Here is a 20,520-nt window from a genome sequence, read left to right as displayed (position 1 = left end):
TGGATTCCCATCTGGCTAGACGGAGACTCCAGTATTTGGTTAAGTGGAAGGGTTATGGTCAGGAGGATAATTCCTGGGTCTCTGCCTCTGATATTCATGCCAAAAGATTGGTGCGTGCCTTTCATCGGGCTCACCCTGATCGCCCTGGTGGCATGGATGAGGGTTCGGTGACCCCTCCTCAAGGGGGAGGTACTGTTGTGAGTTCATTTTCCCCTTCACCATTGAGGTCTGATGAACTCCCTCTTCTGGTGAAGGAAGGTAGTGAGGCTGATTACCAAGCACCTGAGCTGGATGATGATGACTGGGTGACGGGAATTGCTGACTGGATATAAGGCAGCCGACGCCCTTCTGCCTTGCTGGTGATTTCCCTGAGGGATTCTAGGAGACCAGTCTGATTCCTGCTCCTTGTGGTTTGGTTTTGTTTTGCCTTGTTTTTCTGGATTTCTGCCATTCCCTGCTGGGGTGAGCGGAATTCCTTTTTGCTCTGTCTTCAGAAAATACCTGAGTACTGATATAGTCTTTTTGAAGCCTAGCGTCTTCAGGGCTTTTTTCCCTATCAGTCTGTTGGCTCTTGTTTTGATAGGGTTTTGCGGATTGCAGACAGCAGCTTTTCTATCCTGTCCTATATAGTTAGCTTGGGCCCCATCATTTGCTCAGCCTATCTTTCTATCTGTGTGAGTGTTTTTTTCATCTTGCTTCACGTCATTATATGTTGGGGGCTGCCTATTGCTTTGGGGTCTGCTCTGGGGCAGTTTAGATTTCCCTTTCTGTCTTTAGGCTATTTAGGTCTCCGGCTGTGATCGAGGGGTCTAGGGCACCGTAGGAACCCCCCACGGCTACTGCTAGTTGTTGTTGATAGGTTCAGGGGTCTGCAAAACTTTTCCGGTTTTTTGGACTTAGCTAGTATTTCTGTTTTTGCCTCCTACAGTGACTCATTCATAACAGCTGCCCAAAAGGAGTTGGTTTCTCTAAGGGAAAACCAGACCTGTATTATGTCTTTCATGAAGACCATGGATTCCTGCTTGTCGGCCTTGCAGGCCGCTGACCCTGGTAACGCCTCCCAACTGGCCAGCCTCCAGCAAGAGCTGGTTCAACAACGGGACATCCAGTCCCATATTCTCTCCTATATGGCTTCGGTCGACGATCGGCTGCTTTCCCTTCAGTCGGCTGCCGGGCGCGATTCGTCCCGCAGCTCTGATCCCGTACCTTCCCCGCCTCCCAGGCTTGGTAGACCGCCTCGGTATGGCGGCGATCCAAAGTTGTGCAGAGGCTTCCTAATCAGTGCAGGTTGCACTTCGAACTCCTGCCCCAACAGTACCCCACTGACCGGGCCAAGGTCACCTTCATTGTCTATCATTTGGAGGGAGAGGCACTCTCCTGGGTGAATCCCCTGTGGGAGCGGGATGATCCCGTAGTCTCCAGCCTCCAGACCTTCACAGACACTTTCCGTAAAGTCATTGACGAGCCCGGACGGTTGGCTTCCGCCACGGAGTCTCTTTTTTGCCTCACCCAGGGTACTCTTACGGTCGGACAATACGCCATCCGGTTCCGTACCTTGGCCTCTGAGGTGGGGTGGAATAACGAGGCTTTGGTTGGGGCCTTCTGGCGTGGTCTCTCTGTCAAGATTAAAGACGAACTAGCAGGGCGAGATACCCCGACCTCCCTGGAGGATCTAATTTCATTGGCCACACGAATCAAACTCCGGTTCCAGGAGCGCGCTCGGGAGACTGCTAGAGATAGGAGACCGCTTCGACCATCTGCTTCTTTTCACAGGCCGTCCAGTCCACGTCCCCCTGGGGCGTCCTCCAGTCCGGCGCCAGAGCCGATGCAGGTGGATCGGGTCAAGTTGGCAGAACAGCGTCGTAAGGAGAGACTGATGGAGGGTTTGTGCCTGTATTGTGGCAGCGCGTCTCACTTCCTACGCTCCTGTCTTGAGAGGTTGGGAAACTCCTCCACCTAGGGCAGGTAAGAGAGGCCGACCTAGGTGTGTCTCACTCCTCTCACCCCCTTACCCTTTCGGTTCAGCTGGTTTTTGGTCAGAGACGTGGTTCGGAGGTGGCCTATGTGGACTCGGGCGCGGCGGGGAACTTCATTAGGTTGAAGGAGGTGAAGAAGTACCGGATTCATGTGATTTCACTGAAGACGCCACGTGTCATCGCCTCAGTACATGGAAGACCCCTACAAGAATCCGTGTCCCTGGTGACGGAGGAGGTGTGTCTGCAAATCGGGGCCTTGCACCGGGAGTGGATCGCTTTCTACGTTCTTCCCAACCTTTCCCATGCTCTGCTGCTTGGTCTTCCGTAGCTTAGGACACATGAACCTGTCTTGGATTGGTGCTCCGGTGAGGTCCTCCGCTGGGGGCATCCTTGCCAAGAGAGGTGCCTGGGGCCTGTCCGCCTGGCCAATCCCCCTACAGTCGCCTCGGGTCCTGAGGCCCTACCAGCCGCATACTGGGCGTTCTCTGACGTGTTCGATAAGAAAGAAGCAGAGGTGCTTCCCCCGCATCGCCCGTATGACTGCCCTATTGACCTGCGGCCCGGGACCTGTCTCCAGCAGAGACTACGGCCATGTCCGAGTATATTCGTGAGAATTTAGCCAGAGGTTTCATACGGAAGTCTTCCTCCCCGGCCGGAGCCGGGCTTTTCTTTGTGAAGAAGAAAGACGGTTCTCTCCGTCCTTGCATTGATTTCCGGGGTCTGAACGACACTACTGTAAAGAATAAGTATCCTTTGCCTCTCATCCCAGAACTCTTTGACCGCCTGCGGGGAGCCCGCATCTTCTTGAAGTTGGATCTACGTGGAGCTTACAACCTCATCCGCATTCGCCCTGGTGACGAATGGAAGACCGCCTTTAACACCCGGGACGGGCATTACGAATACCTGGTTATGCCCTTCGGTCTCTGCAACGCTCCCGCGGTCTTTCAGGAGTTCGTCAATGATATCTTCCGAGACCTGTTATACTCCTGCGTGGTGGTGTATCTGGACGACATCCTTATTGTTTCCCCGGATCTGGCGTCCCATAGGAGGAGTGTTCGTCTGGTTCTACGACGTGTGCGGGAGAATCGTCTCTACGCGAAGCTCGAGAAGTGTCTCTTTGAGCAGTCTTCCTTGCCCTTCTTGGGCTACATTGTTTCGGACTCAGGGCTGGAGATGGATCCTGAAAAACTGTCGGCTATTCTTCAATGGCCCCGCCCAGTGGGGGTCAAGGCGATTCAAAGGTTCCTCGGTTTCGCCACCTATTATCGTCAATTTGTGCCACATTTTTCATCCGTCATCAAACCCATTTCCAGTCTCACTCGCAAGGGCGTCAACTCCTCGTCCTGGCTTCCAGAGGCTGAAGAGGCCTTTTCCTGTTTAAAACAAGCCTTCGCGACTGCACCTGTCCTACATCGACCCGAGGCTAACAAGCCATTCATCCTGGAGGTAGATGCCTCTTCCACTGGAGCGGGTGCAGTGCTCTCTCAGAAGTCCCCGTCCAGCCGACTGATTACCTGCGGGTTCTTTTCAAAAGCCTTCTCGCCGGCAGAATGTAACTACGCCATCGGGGATCGCGAGCTGCTGGCCATAAAATTGGCACTGGAGGAGTGGCGCTACCTTCTTGAGGGGTCGGTCCATCCGTTTACCATCTTTACCGACCACAAAAACCTTGTATATCTCCAGTCAGCCCAGAGACTTAACCCTCGGCAGGCCAGATGGTCTCTCTTCTTTGGACGGTTCGATTTTGAATTGCGTTTCCGTCCCGGGCCAAAGAACGTCAAGGCGGATGCATTGTCCCGGTCTCTGCAGTCTCCTGGTCTGGTGGAGGAACCAACTCATGTTATCGATCCAGCTAAGATCATCACAGTGGCCCCTGTGAGATTGATTACTCCTCCTCCCGGCAAGACCTACGTTCCTGACTCTGAAAGAGAAAAGGTACTGCATTGGGGACATTCCTCTAAAGTTTCTGGACATGTCGGAGTCAAAAAGACGTTGGAGTTTATCGCTCGTTTTTATTGGTGGCCCTCACTCCGCCAGGATGTGATGGACTTCACGGCCTCCTGTCCCTCTTGCGCCAAGGTTAAGATCCCTAGGCGACCACCCTCCGGCCTTCTGCTTCCTCTCCCGATTCCCTCGGTTCCTTGGCAACATATAGCTTTGGATTTCATCACGGATCTGCCTAACTCTTCCGGATCTACGACTATCCTGGTAGCGGTCGACCGCTTCTCCAAGATGACCCATTTTATTCCTCTTCCAGCACTGCCCTCCGCTCCAGAGTTGGCGAAGATTTTTATCCAGCACATCTTCCGCCTCCACGGCTTTCCGCAGCATATTGTTTCTGATCGAGGTGTACAGTTCACCTCTCCATTTTGGAGGGCCTTGTGTAAACTTCTGGAGGTAAAATTGGACTTTTCATCCGCGTACCACCCCCAGTCCAATGGTCAAGTAGAACGCGTTAATCAGGTGCTAGCGTCCTACTTACGGCAGTTCTCTAATGCTCATCAAGATAACTGGGTCCATCTACTCCCTTGGGCAGAATTCTCCTACAATAATGATCCCAGCGAGTCATCAGCCAAGTCTCCATTCTTCGTGGTCTTTGGCATGCACCCCGGTGTCCCTCTACCTATATCCGCTTCCTCCGGTGTGCCTGCAGCCGATTCCCTGACACAAGAGTTCTCTAGGATCTGGTCCGAGACTAAGGAAGCTCTCAGGAAGTCTGGGGAGCGCATGAAGAGGCACGCTGGCAAAAGACGCTTGGATGCCCCAACTTACCTCCCGAGTCAACAAGTTTGGCTTTCGGCCAAGTACATTAGGCTAAAGCCTTCTTACAAGCTGGGACCTACATTGGGCCTTTCAAGATACTCAAACGCCTTAACAACGTATCTTACAAACTGGAGTTGCCTGTGTCGCTTCGGGTCCCCAACTCCTTCCACGTATCTCTCCTTAAGCCAGTTGTCTTGAATCGGTTCCACCCGGCCCCGAACTCCTCTCCTCTTCCTGTCACGTCTGATGATGTCTTTGAAGTAAAAGACATTCTGGCCTCGAAAAGGGTTAGGGGTAAAACCTTTTTTCTGGTCGATTGGAAGGGTTTTGGTCCCGAGGAGAGATCTTGGGAGCCGCAGGGGAACATCAATGCTCCACGCATTCTTAAGAGATTTTTAGCCAGACGCGGGGGGGGGGGGGGGAGTGTAAGAGAGGGGGTACTGTCAGCACTGCTCCCCGTTCCGCTGCCCCCGCTCCCACTGCCATACTCACCGCCTCCGCTCCCGGTCCGACTCCCTCCTCTGACGCAGCCTGGATGCGCGCCCCTGCTCCTCTCGCTGTTCGGCAGCCGGCGTCCCGACGCACTCCTCCACTTCCCTCGGTCGCGCGCACTGTGCCTCTGCGCACGCGCCGGAGGGTTAGGCCACGCGCCTCTGCTGTCAGCCGCCTGCCCTGCATGACCTGACCCGGACCAGCCTCCTGACCTATCAGACGCCACCACCAGGTATTTCAGGCCGCCCTCCCTTAGTGGAGGCGCCTGACTATTGAGCTACCTCTCTGTTGTCTAGGCCGCGCTCGCTGCTACTAGCTGCTTGCTAGCAGCTCGCTCTCTGGTTACCCCTTAAGTCTTCGCCTCTTTCTCCTGCTTATCCCTGTTTCTCCCGCCTGTGCCTCCTGGTAACCCTCTGTGTCTCCTTCCCTTTTCAGTTTGCCTCTTCCTGGTTCCCGCCATCCGCCTCCGTCCTTCTGCAGTTCCCTCTGCCTCTGGACCCTGGTCATCCTGTTTCCTCCCCGGATCTTCCGCTGCTCCTCATCCTCTGCTCACCCTCCTGAGCCGACCCCTGGTCCTAGCTGCTGTGGCGCTTGAACTCCCCGAGTCTGTTCCCTAACGGTCCCTGTATAGGGGTCGGTCCACTTGGTACGCTTGCTCGGGGAGGGTTCGGCGTCACGGTCCAGAGGGTCCACTCTCGCTACCGTCATCCGCAGCGTAACATCCGTGGATACTACCACTCATATAGTGACTGCTAGTTACTAGTGGTCATAACCATGGATACCTAAGCTGCTGCAATGCCCTGGACATGGGGTAAGCGACATAAGAGAATCACTAAAACTATACCACATATCTATAAATAAACCTACACATAAATGGCTTAAAAAGACACTTCCCAAATTAGTAATGAATCCCACAAGAAAAAGGAAGCCTATAGCCAAAAAAGTAAAATTGAATGATCTGTATTAACACAAATCTAAGACAGAGTTAAATTAAAAATGGAGATATAAATACAACAGACTACTGTCTGATAAGGTAATACACCGAAGTCTGACTAATCTAGTGTCATCATGTAGAGCCTTTCCCTAAACTCTAATACTTCCAAGTACAAAACCTTTGCAAAAATATTCAACTATTTGAGCACATGCAATCAAATCTGGGGAGCAAGTTATATAAAAGCAGAATATTACAGCACTTATTACTCAAAAAGCCAATATATGTGCAATGCAAAGCATAAATTACCTTATGTGACATACAGCTATAAGAGATCTTAGACATGCAGATGAAGATGTACCTCAAAAGGATTAGTAAATAAAGTGCATTGTGCTGATGTATATCATGTGTCATAAAGACTACTAGAATATTGAAAGGAACGTCATTTGTCTTTAAGGAGTAACCATATCAGATATAGCAGCTTATGAATGTACAGCCAGTGAGACCAGCAAGGAGATCAAATGTATAAAGGCCAGTATATGTGCAAGACTGAAATTACTGATGCAAATCACAACAGTAAGGGATCTCTAGTTGTAAAACATGAAAAACCGAATATATGTCTTCAGAAAGTGCATTGTATTGGTATATATATAGTGTCATAAAGACTACAATAATCATATAATAAACACCATTTGCACATATCTCAAGAAGGTATATGCCTAAAAGATAGCAGCAGGTAGAGAAGTGGTCAGTGAAATCAACAAAGAGATCAAAAAGATGACATGTGTGCATAACAAAATGCAGAGTATTACCGGCTTCCCAGGCTATACACATCAATCCACAGCTGTCAGCTTTCCCTCTGCTGGTTATGAAAATAAAGCCCATGCAATTTTTTCTGAAAAATAATCATATAATTAAATACATGTACAGTAAACTGCACACGCATTGTACTAATTATATATGTAACTGACATCTTTGTATCTATCTATTCTATGTATACAGCTGTGATCAAATATTAATATCCTGGAAGCTCCATGGGTATTACCCCCTTACCAGTGTATAAATATCTGCCCCCACCTGTCCGCTTTCCCTCTGCTGGTTAATAATTTGTTGGGGGGACCCCACGCCAGATTTTTTCAGAAAATAAATTTAGTAAGCAATAAAATACATGTAGAGTAAGCTGTACATACACTGTACTAATTCTATATGTGACTGACATCTTTATATCTGTTCTATTCAGTTGGGTCACGCTGTGATTTTTACTGTACGCGGCAGATGAATTGCCGACTTTTCAAAGGACATGGGTATGTAAAAATCAGGCAGCAGTCACATGGTCCGAGTGACAAGCAATTTTTTCCCCACACCCATTGATTTGGATTGACGAGTGCCATCCGAGATACAAGGACAGTCGCAGTATGCTCATAGAATAACACTGATCAGATTTTTTATCGGATTGTACTCGTCCATTTTCCTTGCAAATGAGTATGAGCCCTTAATGTTACTTTTTGTTTTATTCTTAACTCTATGTAGTCATTCTACATTGTAGACATTGATTTTATTCTACACTTTATGTAGACAGCGGGGGCTGAATACAATCTCAATATTGTCCCCAGCTCCCGCTGATCGCAGGCAGAGCAGAGGACAATGATGTGAGCTGTCCTCAACATCCGACACCGGGAATCAGCGCAAACAGTACCTGTCAGGATTCAAACCTAGCACTTCTTGTGCACCTGTCAGCAGCTCTTCCTACTGAGCAATTCAGCTCGCTGGACAATTCAGTGCTTATCCAAATACTTGAACCTATGTTGTTGCTGATGTCTTCTCCCTGAGTTTCCTGTTGGTTACCACCCTGAGTTCCTGATTGGTTCATTCTGATTGCACACTCATTTTAAATCTGGCCTTGCTCTCAGTTCCTTACATGATTATTGAGCTACCTGCCTTTAGTCAAACTTCTTTTCACCTGCTATTCCTCCACAGGTCACTTTTTACAATGGTGAACATTCTCATGGATCACTCATCCATAAATGCGGTTGCAGGTACCAGTTCAGGAGGTGGACTCAAGTCCTGAGTTGGACGATCCCCGGTTTGCGACTTGCTCCTTGCGGCTGACTCGCTACGCCGTGTGGAGTGACAGCTGGAACGAGCGTCCCTGTACCGTTCCTTCTGCCGCTGTTGCTGCTGTTGCTGCTGCCTGGCTTGCTGCCTGTCCTGCTGCTCCTGATGCTGGTCGCTATCTGCCATTAGTCACAGGACGCTTCCAACCAGGAGCATTTTTTTTTTTTAAATTTCCCGGCGTGTGACATCATTTCCGCTTCCATCCTGCACCGCTGTATGCAGGGAGAGCGCACCGCGCCTGCGCCGACCGGGGGGACCCGGAAGTTGCCACTCTTTCCGGGGCAGCGGCCATTTTGGTACACCCTCTGTACCTTGCCGCTGACAACGCGTGTGCCGGGTCCCCGCCAGCCCCAGCCTCCTTTCTGGAGCGGCGGCTCAGTCCTTCACCCTCCAGCTCACCCAGTCGAGCCCATCGGCTGCAGCGGTGGCGGCTTCAGGCACCGACCCCACCATGACAGGGGTCTCCCCGCTGTCAACCCCCGGACGGGACTGGCCCCGGCTCTCAGGTGCATTTTGCTGCTGCTGCCGCTGCTGTAGGTTGCTCGTCAGGGACAGGAATCCAACTGGGGGCGGAGGAGAGGTGTAGGTTTTATCTGTAGGTTCCTGTCCCTGATGGGCGGATCCCCTCTCTCCGTGGTGCTGTCATGGGTGAGAGAGAAATTTAAGCAGCTCTTCTTTGTTTGATGGCTTGTGACTATCGATCGTCATCTTGATTACATTCAATGGTTTTCAATGGGGTTCAGTTCTGGAGATTGGGCTGGCCATGACAGGGATTTGATGTGGTGTCCCTTCATCCAAACATTGATTGACTTAGCTGTGTGGAATGGCGCATTGTCCTGATGGAAAAACCAGTCCTCAAAGGTGAGGAACATTGCCTGAGCAGAAGGAATAAACTGTTTTTCCAGGATAATCTTGTATGCGGCTTGATTCATACGTCCTTCACAAAGATTAACCTGCCCAATTCCAGCTTTGCTGAAGCATCCCCAGATCATCACCGATCCTCCACCAAATTTCACAGTGGGTGCAAGACACTGTGGCTTGTACGCCTCTCCAGGTCTCCGTCTAACCATTAGACGACCAGGTGTTGAGCAAAGCTGAAAATTAGGCTCATCATAGAAGATTACCTTACTCCAGTCCTCTATGGTGCAATCGTTATGGCCTTTGGCAAGCTTCAGCCTGGCTCTCCTTGGCTTCTCATTGATGAAAGGCTTTTTTTCTACCTTTACATGACTTGAGCCCTGCCTCTAGGAGCCTGTTGCGAACTGTTCTTGTCATGCACTTCACCCCAGCTACCATTTGCCATTCCTTTTGTAGGTCACTTGATGTCATCCTGCGGTTGCTGAGTGACATTCAAATAAGATGACCGTCATCCCGGTCAGTGGAGAGTCGTTTTCGCCCTTTGCCGGTCTGTAACTTCGTTGTCCCCAATGTCTGCTGCTTGACCTTGTTGTAACAGACTGCCGTCTTAGAAATTTTAAGGATGGAGGCAACATAACTCTCACTGTATCCCTATGCCAGTAAAGCCAGAATTGAGCCCTTTTCCTCACTCAAGACTTTTCTTTTCAACTCCTTTGGCATGGTTAAAAGTTATTTTTTTTTTATTCCTATTACTTTTGGCACATTACTAGCAGTTGTTTTGCCATCCAGCTTGTCCTATTGCAAGAAGATTGCGAACACCACAGTAGGGTTTTTTATACTTCGTTAAATAATATTTGGTTCAGGTGATCACCTAATCAGAAGCACATTAAGTAGAATGAGGTGTATTCTGGCTGGAATTCAACTGACACTGGAATGGAATGGCTGTCAGACAAGTAGAGAAGCTGATTTTTATAAAACTGTGCAGTGGTCTGCAGTGGTCTCTTAATTTTGCTAGCTCTATATATCGGGCTGCGGGAGCATATACCAGGCTAGAGGGACATATACAAGGATGGGCGAGCATATACAAGGATGGGGGAGCATATACAAGGCTGGGGGAGCATATACAAGGCTGGGGGAACATATACCAGGATGCAGGAACATATACCAGTCTAGTGGAGCATATACCCGGCTGGGGGAGCATATAGTAGGATAGGATAGGGGAGCAGAATCAAGGCTGAGGGAGCATATACCAGGAAGCAGAACCATATACCAGGCTGGGGGAGCATATAATAGGCTGGGGGACCAGGATGGGTGAGCAGATGAAAGACTGGGGGATAAGGATAGGGGACAATTTACCAGGCTGGGGAAGCAAATACCAGGGTGGAGGAGGATATGTCAGGCTAGGAGAGCATATACCATGGGGGAGGAGGATATACCAGGGTTTAGGAGCATACACCAGGCTAGAGCAGCATATACCTTGCTGGGGAAGCATATGCTGGGCTAGGGGAGCATACACCAGGGTGGAGGAGCAAACACCAGGGTGGAGGAGGATATGATGGGCTATGAGAGCATTTACCAGGCTTGGGGAGCATATACCAGGTATGGTGAGCATACACCAGGATGGGGGAGCATACACCAGGATGGGCGAGCATATGCCAAGATGGGAGAGCATATACTAGTCTAGGGGAGAATATACCACGATGGGGGAGCATATACCAGGATGAGGGATCATACACCAGACTAGAGGAGCATATACCTTGCTGGGGGAGCATATGCTGGGTTAGGGGAGCATACACCAGGGTGGAGGAGCATACACCAGGCTGGGGGAGCACACACCAGGCTGGGGGAGTATATACAAGGATGTGAGACCATATATCAGGACTAGCTATTGAACCCGTTCTACGCCCGGGTGGTGAGCATTTTTATTGGTATATTTTTGTGCTATGTTAAAGGGAACTGTCATGATCCAGGATGGATTATGAGAGAAAAATGCACAAGTAACCTTTTTTTTTCCTTAAGGCCTCTTTCACACATCAGTTTTTTGCTGTCAGGTGCGATCCGGCTTTTTTTTGTAAAACCGGATCCGGCGAAATGCAATGCCGGATCCAGTTTTTCCCCATTGACTTGCATTAGCGCCGGATCGCGCCGGATGGCATTGCGTTTCATCCGTTTTTTGCCAGATCCGGCTACTTGTCTCATTCCGGCGTCTGGAAAAAACGGCTACTGTAACGTTTTTTGTCTCCGGCGAAAAAGCCGGACGCGCCGGATCCGACGCTTCCGGCTTTTTGCCACAATGAAAGTCTATGGGTGCCGGAAAGCGCCGGATCCAGAAAAAGACGGATCCAGCCGCCGGATCCATTTTTTTAAGTCTGCGCATGCTCAGATCCAATTGGACAGCCCCCAGGAAACAGATATAACCTGCTAGACGGATCTGGCAGAAAAACGGATCCGTTTCTACAGTTCTCCAAAATTTATGCCGGATCCGTTTTTTCTAAAAATAGCCGGATCCTGCCTGACGGCAAAAAACTGATGTGTGAAAGTAGCCTAAGCTGTGTGCTTAAAGTTAGTTTTGCCCCGGTGGCCACTAGGGTCATTGCACTGTGGTGGTTTCAGTTCTAGTTTTGACCCCGGTGGCCGTTAGGGTCATTGCACTCTGGTTACTTTAGTTTAGTGCACGTGATTATGAAACAGGGGTGATTGCTCTGGCTCTTACCTATAAAAGAGTGTCAGGTGGTTGCAATCACTGTTGGTGATATTGGTCATTTCCAACCATCCCTGGTGGAGGAAGGAGCTAGCGAGAGTTCCTTGCAGCAGTCAGAGTCCTGGTGTGGAAGGAACCACAGTGAGGAGTTCCTTGCAGCTCTGGCAACGCTTGGTGAAGTAGCAGCTATTCAGGAGGAAAGCTGCATTCTGGTGGTGGACTCTGTTGCTGGTGTGACGTCCGTCCGCAGATCTGGGCTGAAGTAGGGACAGCACCCCGAGAAACCCCGAGACCCTTAACCCCTATACAGGGATCTGGAATTGTAGCAAGGCCCAGGGGGTGGCTGTCTAGAAGCAGTGCGCCAGAGCAGGACGGACGCCAATAGGGAAGAAGGCAGGGAACCAAAAACGTAGTCAGAAACCGGGCGAGCAGCGGAGGTACAAAAACGGCAGGCAGTGGCAGAGTCGAGAGTCCAGGCCAAGGTCACAAAACGGGAGGGCGGTAAAGGTACAACAATGGCAGGCAGTAGCAGAGTCGAATATCCAGGCCAAGGTCACAAACCGGGAGAATAGCAGAGGTACAAAATCGTCAGGCAGTAGAGGAGTCAGAAATCCAGGCTGAGGTCAGAGTTAAACAATAGCAAATCACACAGTAGCACATAGAGGAACCAAGAATATATCCCGCAGCTTGCAAGACCAGTCCCAAGGTATTTGAGGGATCAGGTCATCCCTCATAGGCTCCCGGACTGATGATGTCATCAGGACCGCCCCCAGGACCAGGCCAGATGGCGATGCACCAACCCCTCCATGACCGACAGAGGAGCGGAGCCTGCGTCCATCAGATGCCTGCGCAGGAGCCCCTTCTCTGTCGCCGCCATCACTCGGGGGCGAACCACGGGGCGCCTCCCAGTGGCCGAGGCAGGAACAGCAGGCCCCGAGTCTGACGGCGACGTGACAGTCCGGCGCCTCCTAGTGGCTGAGGCCGGGACAGCAGGCCCCGAGTCTGATGGCGACGCGACAGTCCGGCGCCTCCTAGTGGCCGAGGCCGGGACAGCAGGCCCCGAGTCTGACGGCTGGGAGCAATAGCAACAGAGCAAAGCTAAGTGGTGTTATCGCTGTTTGTACCTTTTCTTTTGTTTGTTTCAGTGCATTGGTGGGATTAGTTTCTGCACTGTCCATTTCACTAGAAAGGGCTAGGTGCAGGGCGAGCTAGGATTTTTAGGTATCCGGCTCGGTGACAGGTGCGGAGCCTGTATAGAGACTGTTAGGAGTGTAGAGACACTGACTCAGGGGAGTGCAGGAGGTCTCCATGTCCCCGTTCCCTATCGCAGGGCCCTCCATTGTATCGGTTTCCCTGGTGTTTCCCTTAATTGTGTAATGTAAATACGCCCTACTGGAGGCGGTGTATCCTGATATACGTGTAATACTGAAATTTGCCTGCTGGAGGCGGGGTATCCGGCTGCACGTTATATTATTTAAATTAATAATTTAATAATATTAAATTAATTATTATCCAGAGTCACGTGTGTCATATAAATTCGCCCTGCTGGAGGCGGTGTGTCACACGTGACCATCACAGGAACCAGAAATAACGTTGTTAACCTGCAAATATTCAGTCAATATGCAGGTTAACGGTGTTATCATGCTGCCTGGTGTTCACACAAAGCCAAATGCAGAGGGGGAAAATGATCTTTGTTCTTGGCAGCATGGTCATTTCAAAAAAGTTTGCTCATTTCTGCATCAAGATGTTTATTCTTCCCAAGTGAACTCATCCAACAAACACATCACGTAAAGTAGGGTATCAATAATCAATTGTTTACAGAAGGTATAGAGAAACACCTTTGTACATAGAAGAACTTCATATGCTGCCATGTCACGTCTCACCATGACTACTCTGTAATGGTCTTGTACTGGCATGCTCCTGCACTGTCACTTTTCTAACCAGCCTTCCCAATATAGTCCATGGCTGCGCTGGTGGAGATGCTGCACTAAATTCACAGGGTCACTTAGTTCATTGTGTAAGGGTATGTTTCCATAGTAAGGATTCCTTCTGGATTTGCTGCGGATTGGACTCTGCATACAGCCACAGCGTGCAATCCGCAGCGTCCAGATGTTACAGCATAGTGGAGGGGATTTTATGAAATCCCGTCTCCACTATACGTGCACGGCCACTTCCGGCGGCCCTGCATAACCGGACATGCGGCGCTTCTTTATACAGTAGATCGCAGCATGTCTATTTATCTTGGAAGACGCTCAGTCTCCGCAAGATAAATAACCCAATCTATGAATAGGATGCGGTGATTCTGCATGGTTCAATGAACACAATGAGAACAAAAGCCGGCAGCGCTTTGGGTGGAGCAGGGTTTCCACTGCGTCCAAAGTGCTGCATATCCGGACCATGGACACATACCCTTAGAGTCAAATTAGCCAGTTATTACCAGGGCTAAGTTGTTATCTGGTTTTGAGTAGATTATTACCAGACCCTACTTCTAAATCCTTTCCTGATCTGTCTACATATTTCTTGTTAACCTCAAAACGGTTTGGCTTCTCACTTGACTGTCCTTCCAGGACCGGTACGGCAGCTAGAAATTCAACATATAATTACAATAGAATCTGTGACTTCTCTGCATTTAGTGGTCACTACTCACCTGGGTAGTCATTTGTAGGAATCTCCTCTTTACACCGCTCATCACCTCTCACATATGTATCTGTAGTATTAATATGGGTCAGATCTTCACCCTGAAACAAAATATTGTAAAAGTCACAGACAGATGGAGAAGTCCCATCTATGATCAGCTCTAATCCTGCCATCTCCACCGCTCTCATTACACAAGTATAAAACATATAATACTGGTGGATAAAACAAGACTGAGCACAAGACCTTCACAGCCGTCTACACATCATAGGGGAGATCTCATCACACCTTCTCTCCATCTACCTGATGATCCTGAGGAGCACTGGGATCTTCTTGGTTACAGTCCTGTGGAAGAAGAGGACGGGGACATCTCTCTGGTGTTGTCATCTTACTGGATAGATCTGGAGGAAACACATACAGGGACTGAATTCATTCTTTACATACAGATAATTATAGGCCATGTGGATTTAGTCCTGTCTATTACCTGGTGATGTGAGGGGCTGGGGAACCTCCATCATGACGTCCTTGTACAGATATTTGTGTCCTTCTAAATACTCCCACTCCTCCATGGAGAAATAGATGGCGACATCCTGACACCTTATAGGAACCTGACACATACAAAGATACTGTCATACCCCAATCCCTTCTTAGCATTACTGTATAATGTCCCAGCATTCTCAGCAGTGTCACCTCTCCAGTCAGCAGCTCAATCATCTTGTAGGTTAGTTCTAGGATCTTCTGGTCATTGATGTCCTCATGTTTCAGGGTGTGAGGTGGAGGCCCTGTGATTGGGCTCAGGGGTCTTCCCCATCCCTCAGACAAAGGATCCTGACAGTGCTCACTAGAGGTCTTCTTCACTACTGTGTAATCCTGGTTATGGAGAGACATTAATAAATCTCACTACAGATATTTCCAGAGTCCTCACCTCTCCAGCCATGACATATCTGGAGAACTCTTGCAGGAGGTGCTATTGATGAGGAGAGGCTGCCATCTGCGGCCCAGCCAAAAATCAAGTGGAACAAAAGTATGCTGGAAGGGTTGCAGGGGGAGTGACCTTGTGTGCTTGACTGGATAAGGTGACCCACAGGAAAGACTTCCCTAGTATAAAAGTCCTGCACGCCCATTCATGATGATATTTGGCACCAGGGAAGGGAGCGGGGCAGACATGCTCCAGAGATACCGCTGAGACCAGCGTGGCAGGCCTCAGCATGGAGTCTACGCCACCCAGATGTTGGTCACCATCTGGCAAGGTCTGGATTGCCCAGAAGATATCCCCAAAAACAGCTTACACTCGTCAGAGCAAGAAGCTGTGTACTGCGCTGGTCAAGTCTCCGAGTCCCAACTTTGCCTGTCAAGAGCTGATGCCCAGTGTTACGGCGGCGCAACACGCTTAAAAAAATATAAATAAGCGTGTTCGCCGCCCGGGGTCCACCGTGCGGCAGATGGAAAGACCGCTGCTAACAGAGGCAGAGCACTACGGCGGTAGTGTGCACTGGGTATAACTGCACCCAATATGCACTGAGGCAAGCTCTGATCACACACAGAGCTGCACGCACAGAGTATACAATAACGCTGAGTCTGTTCTATGTCACAGACTGACAGCAACACAGATACGGTATTTAAGGTCACAGGAGTAGCCTTAAACCGCAGGACTACTCCGTCTAGACCTACCGTAACAAAAGATGCGGAACGTCGCAACTGCGAACGTCCGACAGACTGCAACCACAGCGCGGTGTGCACGGAGCCACAGAGGAGACACCGCAAACTCGCTGGCGCGATGCAGGACGCTAGCTGCTGGAAATGTATAGCTGGAGCGCGCTGACGCTAGCGCTGCTACTGGCGGCTGCCCAATCACTCACACAATCGTAATATCAGAGGAAAGGGGTTTCATAATAAGTCAGTCACAAGTCCAAGCATCCATCACCATACATAGCAGCAGTATGAAAAATACTAGCGCATGGCATAGCGGCCATGCGCACTTTTTATAGCGTACAGGACCTGCCGGAAATCTCCAGAGCCCTGAGCATAACCAATCAAATCAGGAGCAGGACCTGAGCACCTGACTCCTGAACTCCAATGAGAGCTAGTCCCATGAGCATGCTCAGAAGCTGGGACAAAGGACTTAGCCTCTGGAGACAAATGTGTGAATCTGGATTTCCGCATAGGCATTATAGAACCCCGATTCCTAACATTACCCCCCCTCCTAGGGCCCTCTCCTCCCTGAACCCTCCGGTCCACCAACCTGTGCCCGACAGAGGTACAGGTCTCAGACTCATCAAAAGGCGAGCCTGATGTCCCGGTAGGTGAAACCGAAAAGCGGGACACACGGACGGTATCAGGAGAGGCCAGATTGCCAGGTCTCAGGAGGGATACCCGGGAGACAATGGGAGTTTTAGGAGATGGCCGCCGTGTAACGACGGGTGTAGCCACACTCCATTCGGGAAGACTTTCCCGAGCACATAGGGTGCATGCCCGAATAAATTTCTTTACGTCCAGAGCCCTGTGTGGCCACCAATACGCACCGGCCAAAGACTTCGTGGTCTGCATGTAGCCACGATGGCCGTCCGCATTGGGCGCGTGTGCCCACGCGAGGACTTTAGGCCGCTGGCAAGGAGGGACAAAGGTCTTGCTTACCGGCTCACAGTCAGAGCATTGCGGTAAACTGTCTTCCTGGGAAGCAGCTAGTAGGTGGTGACAACTGCATACAGGCTCTTGAACCGGACATGTCTCAGACATGGCGCGAGACACCTCCATGGGCTCGGGTGGCGGAACCTCTGGTTCAGACACCTCCAGAGGCTCAAAAAATTTGGGAGCCGGAGTACCTCTCCGTTTGGAGTGAGCTCGCTCCAAACCACTCTCCGAATAACGGAGGTCAATCCGCGAGGAGATTGATATTAACTCCTCGAGATTGGTAGGAATTTCTCTCGTGGAGAGGGCATCCTTTACATGCTCCGCTAATCCCTTCCAGAACACCGGAATTAGAGCCTTGTCGGACCACTCCAACTCGGACGCCAGTGTCTGAAAACGGACGGCATATTGACTGACCGAGAGTGATCCTTGGGACAAGGCAAGCAATTGCAGAGAGGTATCATATGTAACCCGTGGACCCAGAAACACCTGCCTGATAGCAGTTAATAAATTAGCTGCGGTCCGGATATCCGGGTCACCATGCTCCCATAATGGCGTGGCCCATTCCAGCGCCTTGCCCGACAGTAGGGATATAATAAAGGCCACTTTGCGCTCTGTAGGGAATTGCGCAGCCAGCAGCTCCAGGTGAATCGAGCACTGGCTGATAAAACCTCTACAGGAGGCGCCATCCCCAGAATATTTTTCGGGTAACGGGATGCGGGTAACTGTTGGTGCAAAGGCGGACATGGACATACGCCCAACCGCGTCCGTAAGTGCTTGGACAGCAGCATCTGTGGCCTGCGAGGCTGTGAGAGCTCTCTCAAGGGTAGCAAGACGAGCCTCGAGCTGACGCACAAGCTGTAACAGCTGCTGCTGATCTGCCATCTTTAGCCAAACCCTGGCGCTAGTATTATGTTATGGCGGCGGAAAACGCTTAAAAAAATATAAATTAGGCTAGTTTCACACTTGCTTTTTTTTGCAGCGCGTTTTTCCCGCAAAAAAACGCATTGAAAAAACGCATACATAAGCATACAACTGCTGCGTTTTTTTCAAGCATTTTTATGAGCATGCATGAAAAAAACGCAGCGTTTTTATGCGTTTGTATGCGTTTTTAGTGCGTTTTTACCGCGTTTGCGTTTTTTTCCAACATTTTTAGGTGGCCCCTCACACTACCCAAACCATGACTTTACTAACCCTAACCCTGACCCTAACCCTAACCCTGACCCTAACCCTAACCCTGACCCTAACCCTTAACCAAATCATACTTAACCCTAACCCAAACCCTAAACCCTAACTAACCCTAACCCTGACCCTAACCCTAACCCTAACCCTGACCCTAACCCTAACCCTAACCCTGACCCTAACCCTGACCCTAACCCTTAACAAAACCATACTTAACCCTAACCCTGACCCTAACCCTAACCCTGACCCTAACCCTTAACCAAACCATACTTAACCCTAATCCTGACCCTAACCCTGACCCTAACCCTAACCCTAACCCTGACCCTAACCCTTAACAAAACCATACTTAACCCTAATCCTGACCCTAACCCTGACCCTAATCCTTAACAAAACCATACTTAACCCTAACCCTGACCCTAACCCTGACCCTAACCCTAACCCTAACCCTGACCCTAACCCTAACCCTGACCCTAACCCTTAACAAAACCATACTAAACCCTAATCCTGACCCTAACCCTGACCCTAATCCTTAACAAAACCATACTTAACACTAATCCTGACCCTAACCCTGACCCTAACCATAACCCTAACCCTGACCCTAACCCTAACCCTAACCCTGACCCTAACCCTTAACAAAACCATACTTAACCCTAATCCTGACCCTAACCCTGACCCTAACCCTTAACCAAACCATACTTAACCCTAACCCTGACCCAAACCCCAACCCTAACCCTGACCCTGACCATAACCCTAACCCTAAACCCCCTTTACTAACCCTAACTCTAACCCAAACCCCTAAATTCCATGGTTAAAAAAAAAAAACGCATATGCAAAAAAACGCATACATGAGCATGCCAGTGCGCACATATGCGCATCCATAGGCTATAATGGCCATTTTTAGCGCAAAACGTGCGCATATGTGCGCATGCGCTTTTTTGCAGGGCCAAAAAATGCAACATGCTGCGTCTGGAAAATACCAACGCACACCCCAAAAAAACGCAGCGCATGAAAATCGCATACATGCGCTTACCAGCGCGCAGGTATGCGCACCCATGTTAAATATAGGGGGAAAAACGCATGCGCAGGTATGCGTTTTTTTCCAGCGCTAAAAAACGCAAATGTGAAACCAGCCTAAGTGTGTTCGCCGCTCGGGGACCACCGTGCGGCAGATGGAAAGACTGCTGCTAACAGAGGCAGAGCACTACGGCGGTAGTGTGCACTGGGTATAACTGCATCCAATATGCACTGAGGCAAGCTCTGTTCACACACAGAGCTGCACGCACAGAGTATACAATAACGCTGAGTCTGTTCTATGTCACAGACTGACAGCAACACAGATACGGTATTTAAGGTCACAGGAGTAGGCTTAAACCGCAGGACTACTCCGTCTAGACCTACCGTAACAAAAGATGTGGAACGTCGCAACTGCGAACGTCCGACAGACTGCAACCACAGCGCGGTGTGCACGGAGCCACAGAGGAGACACCGCAAACTCGCTGGCGCGATGCAGGACGCTAGCTGCTGGAAAAGTATAGCTGGAGCGCACTGACACTAGCGCTGCTACTGGCGGCTGCCCAATCACTCACACAATCGTAATATCAGAGGAAAGGGGTTTCATAATAAGTCAGTCACCAGTCCAAGCATCCATCTCCATATATACAGCAGCAGTATGAAAAATACTAGCGCATGGCATAGCGGCCATGCGCACTTTTTTATAGCGTACGGGACCTGCCGGAAATCTCCAGATCCCTGAGCATAACCAATCAAATCAGGAGCAGGACCTGAGCACCTGACTCCTGAACTGCAATGAGAGCTAGTCCCATGAGCATGCTCAGAAGCTGGGACAAAGGACTTAGCCTCTGGAGACAAATGTGTGAATCTGAATTCCTGCATAGGCATTATAGAACCCCGATTCCTAACACCCAGCCCTCTCTGCCTTGAGTCTGAGAGACTTCCACCGATGGTCAAGCTGAGAAGACCCATGCAGAGACTGCGAAAAGAGAGGCACTCCTGAGATTGAGGAGGAACGGTGTGAGTGAGCAAGGCCGTCATTTCCAGCTATTATCAATGGTACCAGGATTAGCTGGGATTAGGAGTACAGGTTGTGAGGAGGCCGGTTGGTGCGTTAGAGGCTCAATGGGCTTTAATACACTATTTCAGTAAGAGACTTGCGGTCTAGTGGGAAAGCCCGGTGACCCCTGCTAGAACCAGAATTTTGGGTGAGAACTCAAGTGATGACT

General features: G+C 50.1%; 2 protein-coding genes across 2 annotated transcripts in view; one reads left to right on the top strand and one right to left on the bottom strand.

Moving 5' to 3' along the window:
• LOC141094243 (uncharacterized) overlaps window positions 1–20,520 on the top strand; it is a 1,213,871-nt gene that overhangs the window by 487,087 nt on the left and 706,264 nt on the right. The gene's annotated exons all lie outside the window — the stretch shown is intronic.
• Window positions 1–20,520, bottom strand: part of LOC141094308 (uncharacterized) — a 62,774-nt gene that overhangs the window by 10,472 nt on the left and 31,782 nt on the right. Inside the window, exons 4-7 of the mRNA XM_073580144.1 lie at window positions 15,161–15,340; window positions 14,955–15,078; window positions 14,774–14,871; window positions 14,484–14,574 (exon numbers count right to left, since the gene is read on the bottom strand). Coding sequence (XP_073436245.1) covers window positions 14,484–14,574; window positions 14,774–14,871; window positions 14,955–15,078; window positions 15,161–15,340 — 493 coding nt within the window. The remainder of the gene's footprint in view (window positions 1–14,483; window positions 14,575–14,773; window positions 14,872–14,954; window positions 15,079–15,160; window positions 15,341–20,520) is intronic.

The sequence above is a fragment of the Dendrobates tinctorius genome, unplaced genomic scaffold, assembly GCF_039654945.1.
Source record: "Dendrobates tinctorius isolate UK_male_01 unplaced genomic scaffold, ASM3965494v1 ptg000063l, whole genome shotgun sequence".
NCBI classification, from domain to species: Eukaryota; Metazoa; Chordata; class Amphibia; order Anura; family Dendrobatidae; genus Dendrobates; species Dendrobates tinctorius.
This window is presented reverse-complemented; position numbering and strand designations above follow the sequence as displayed.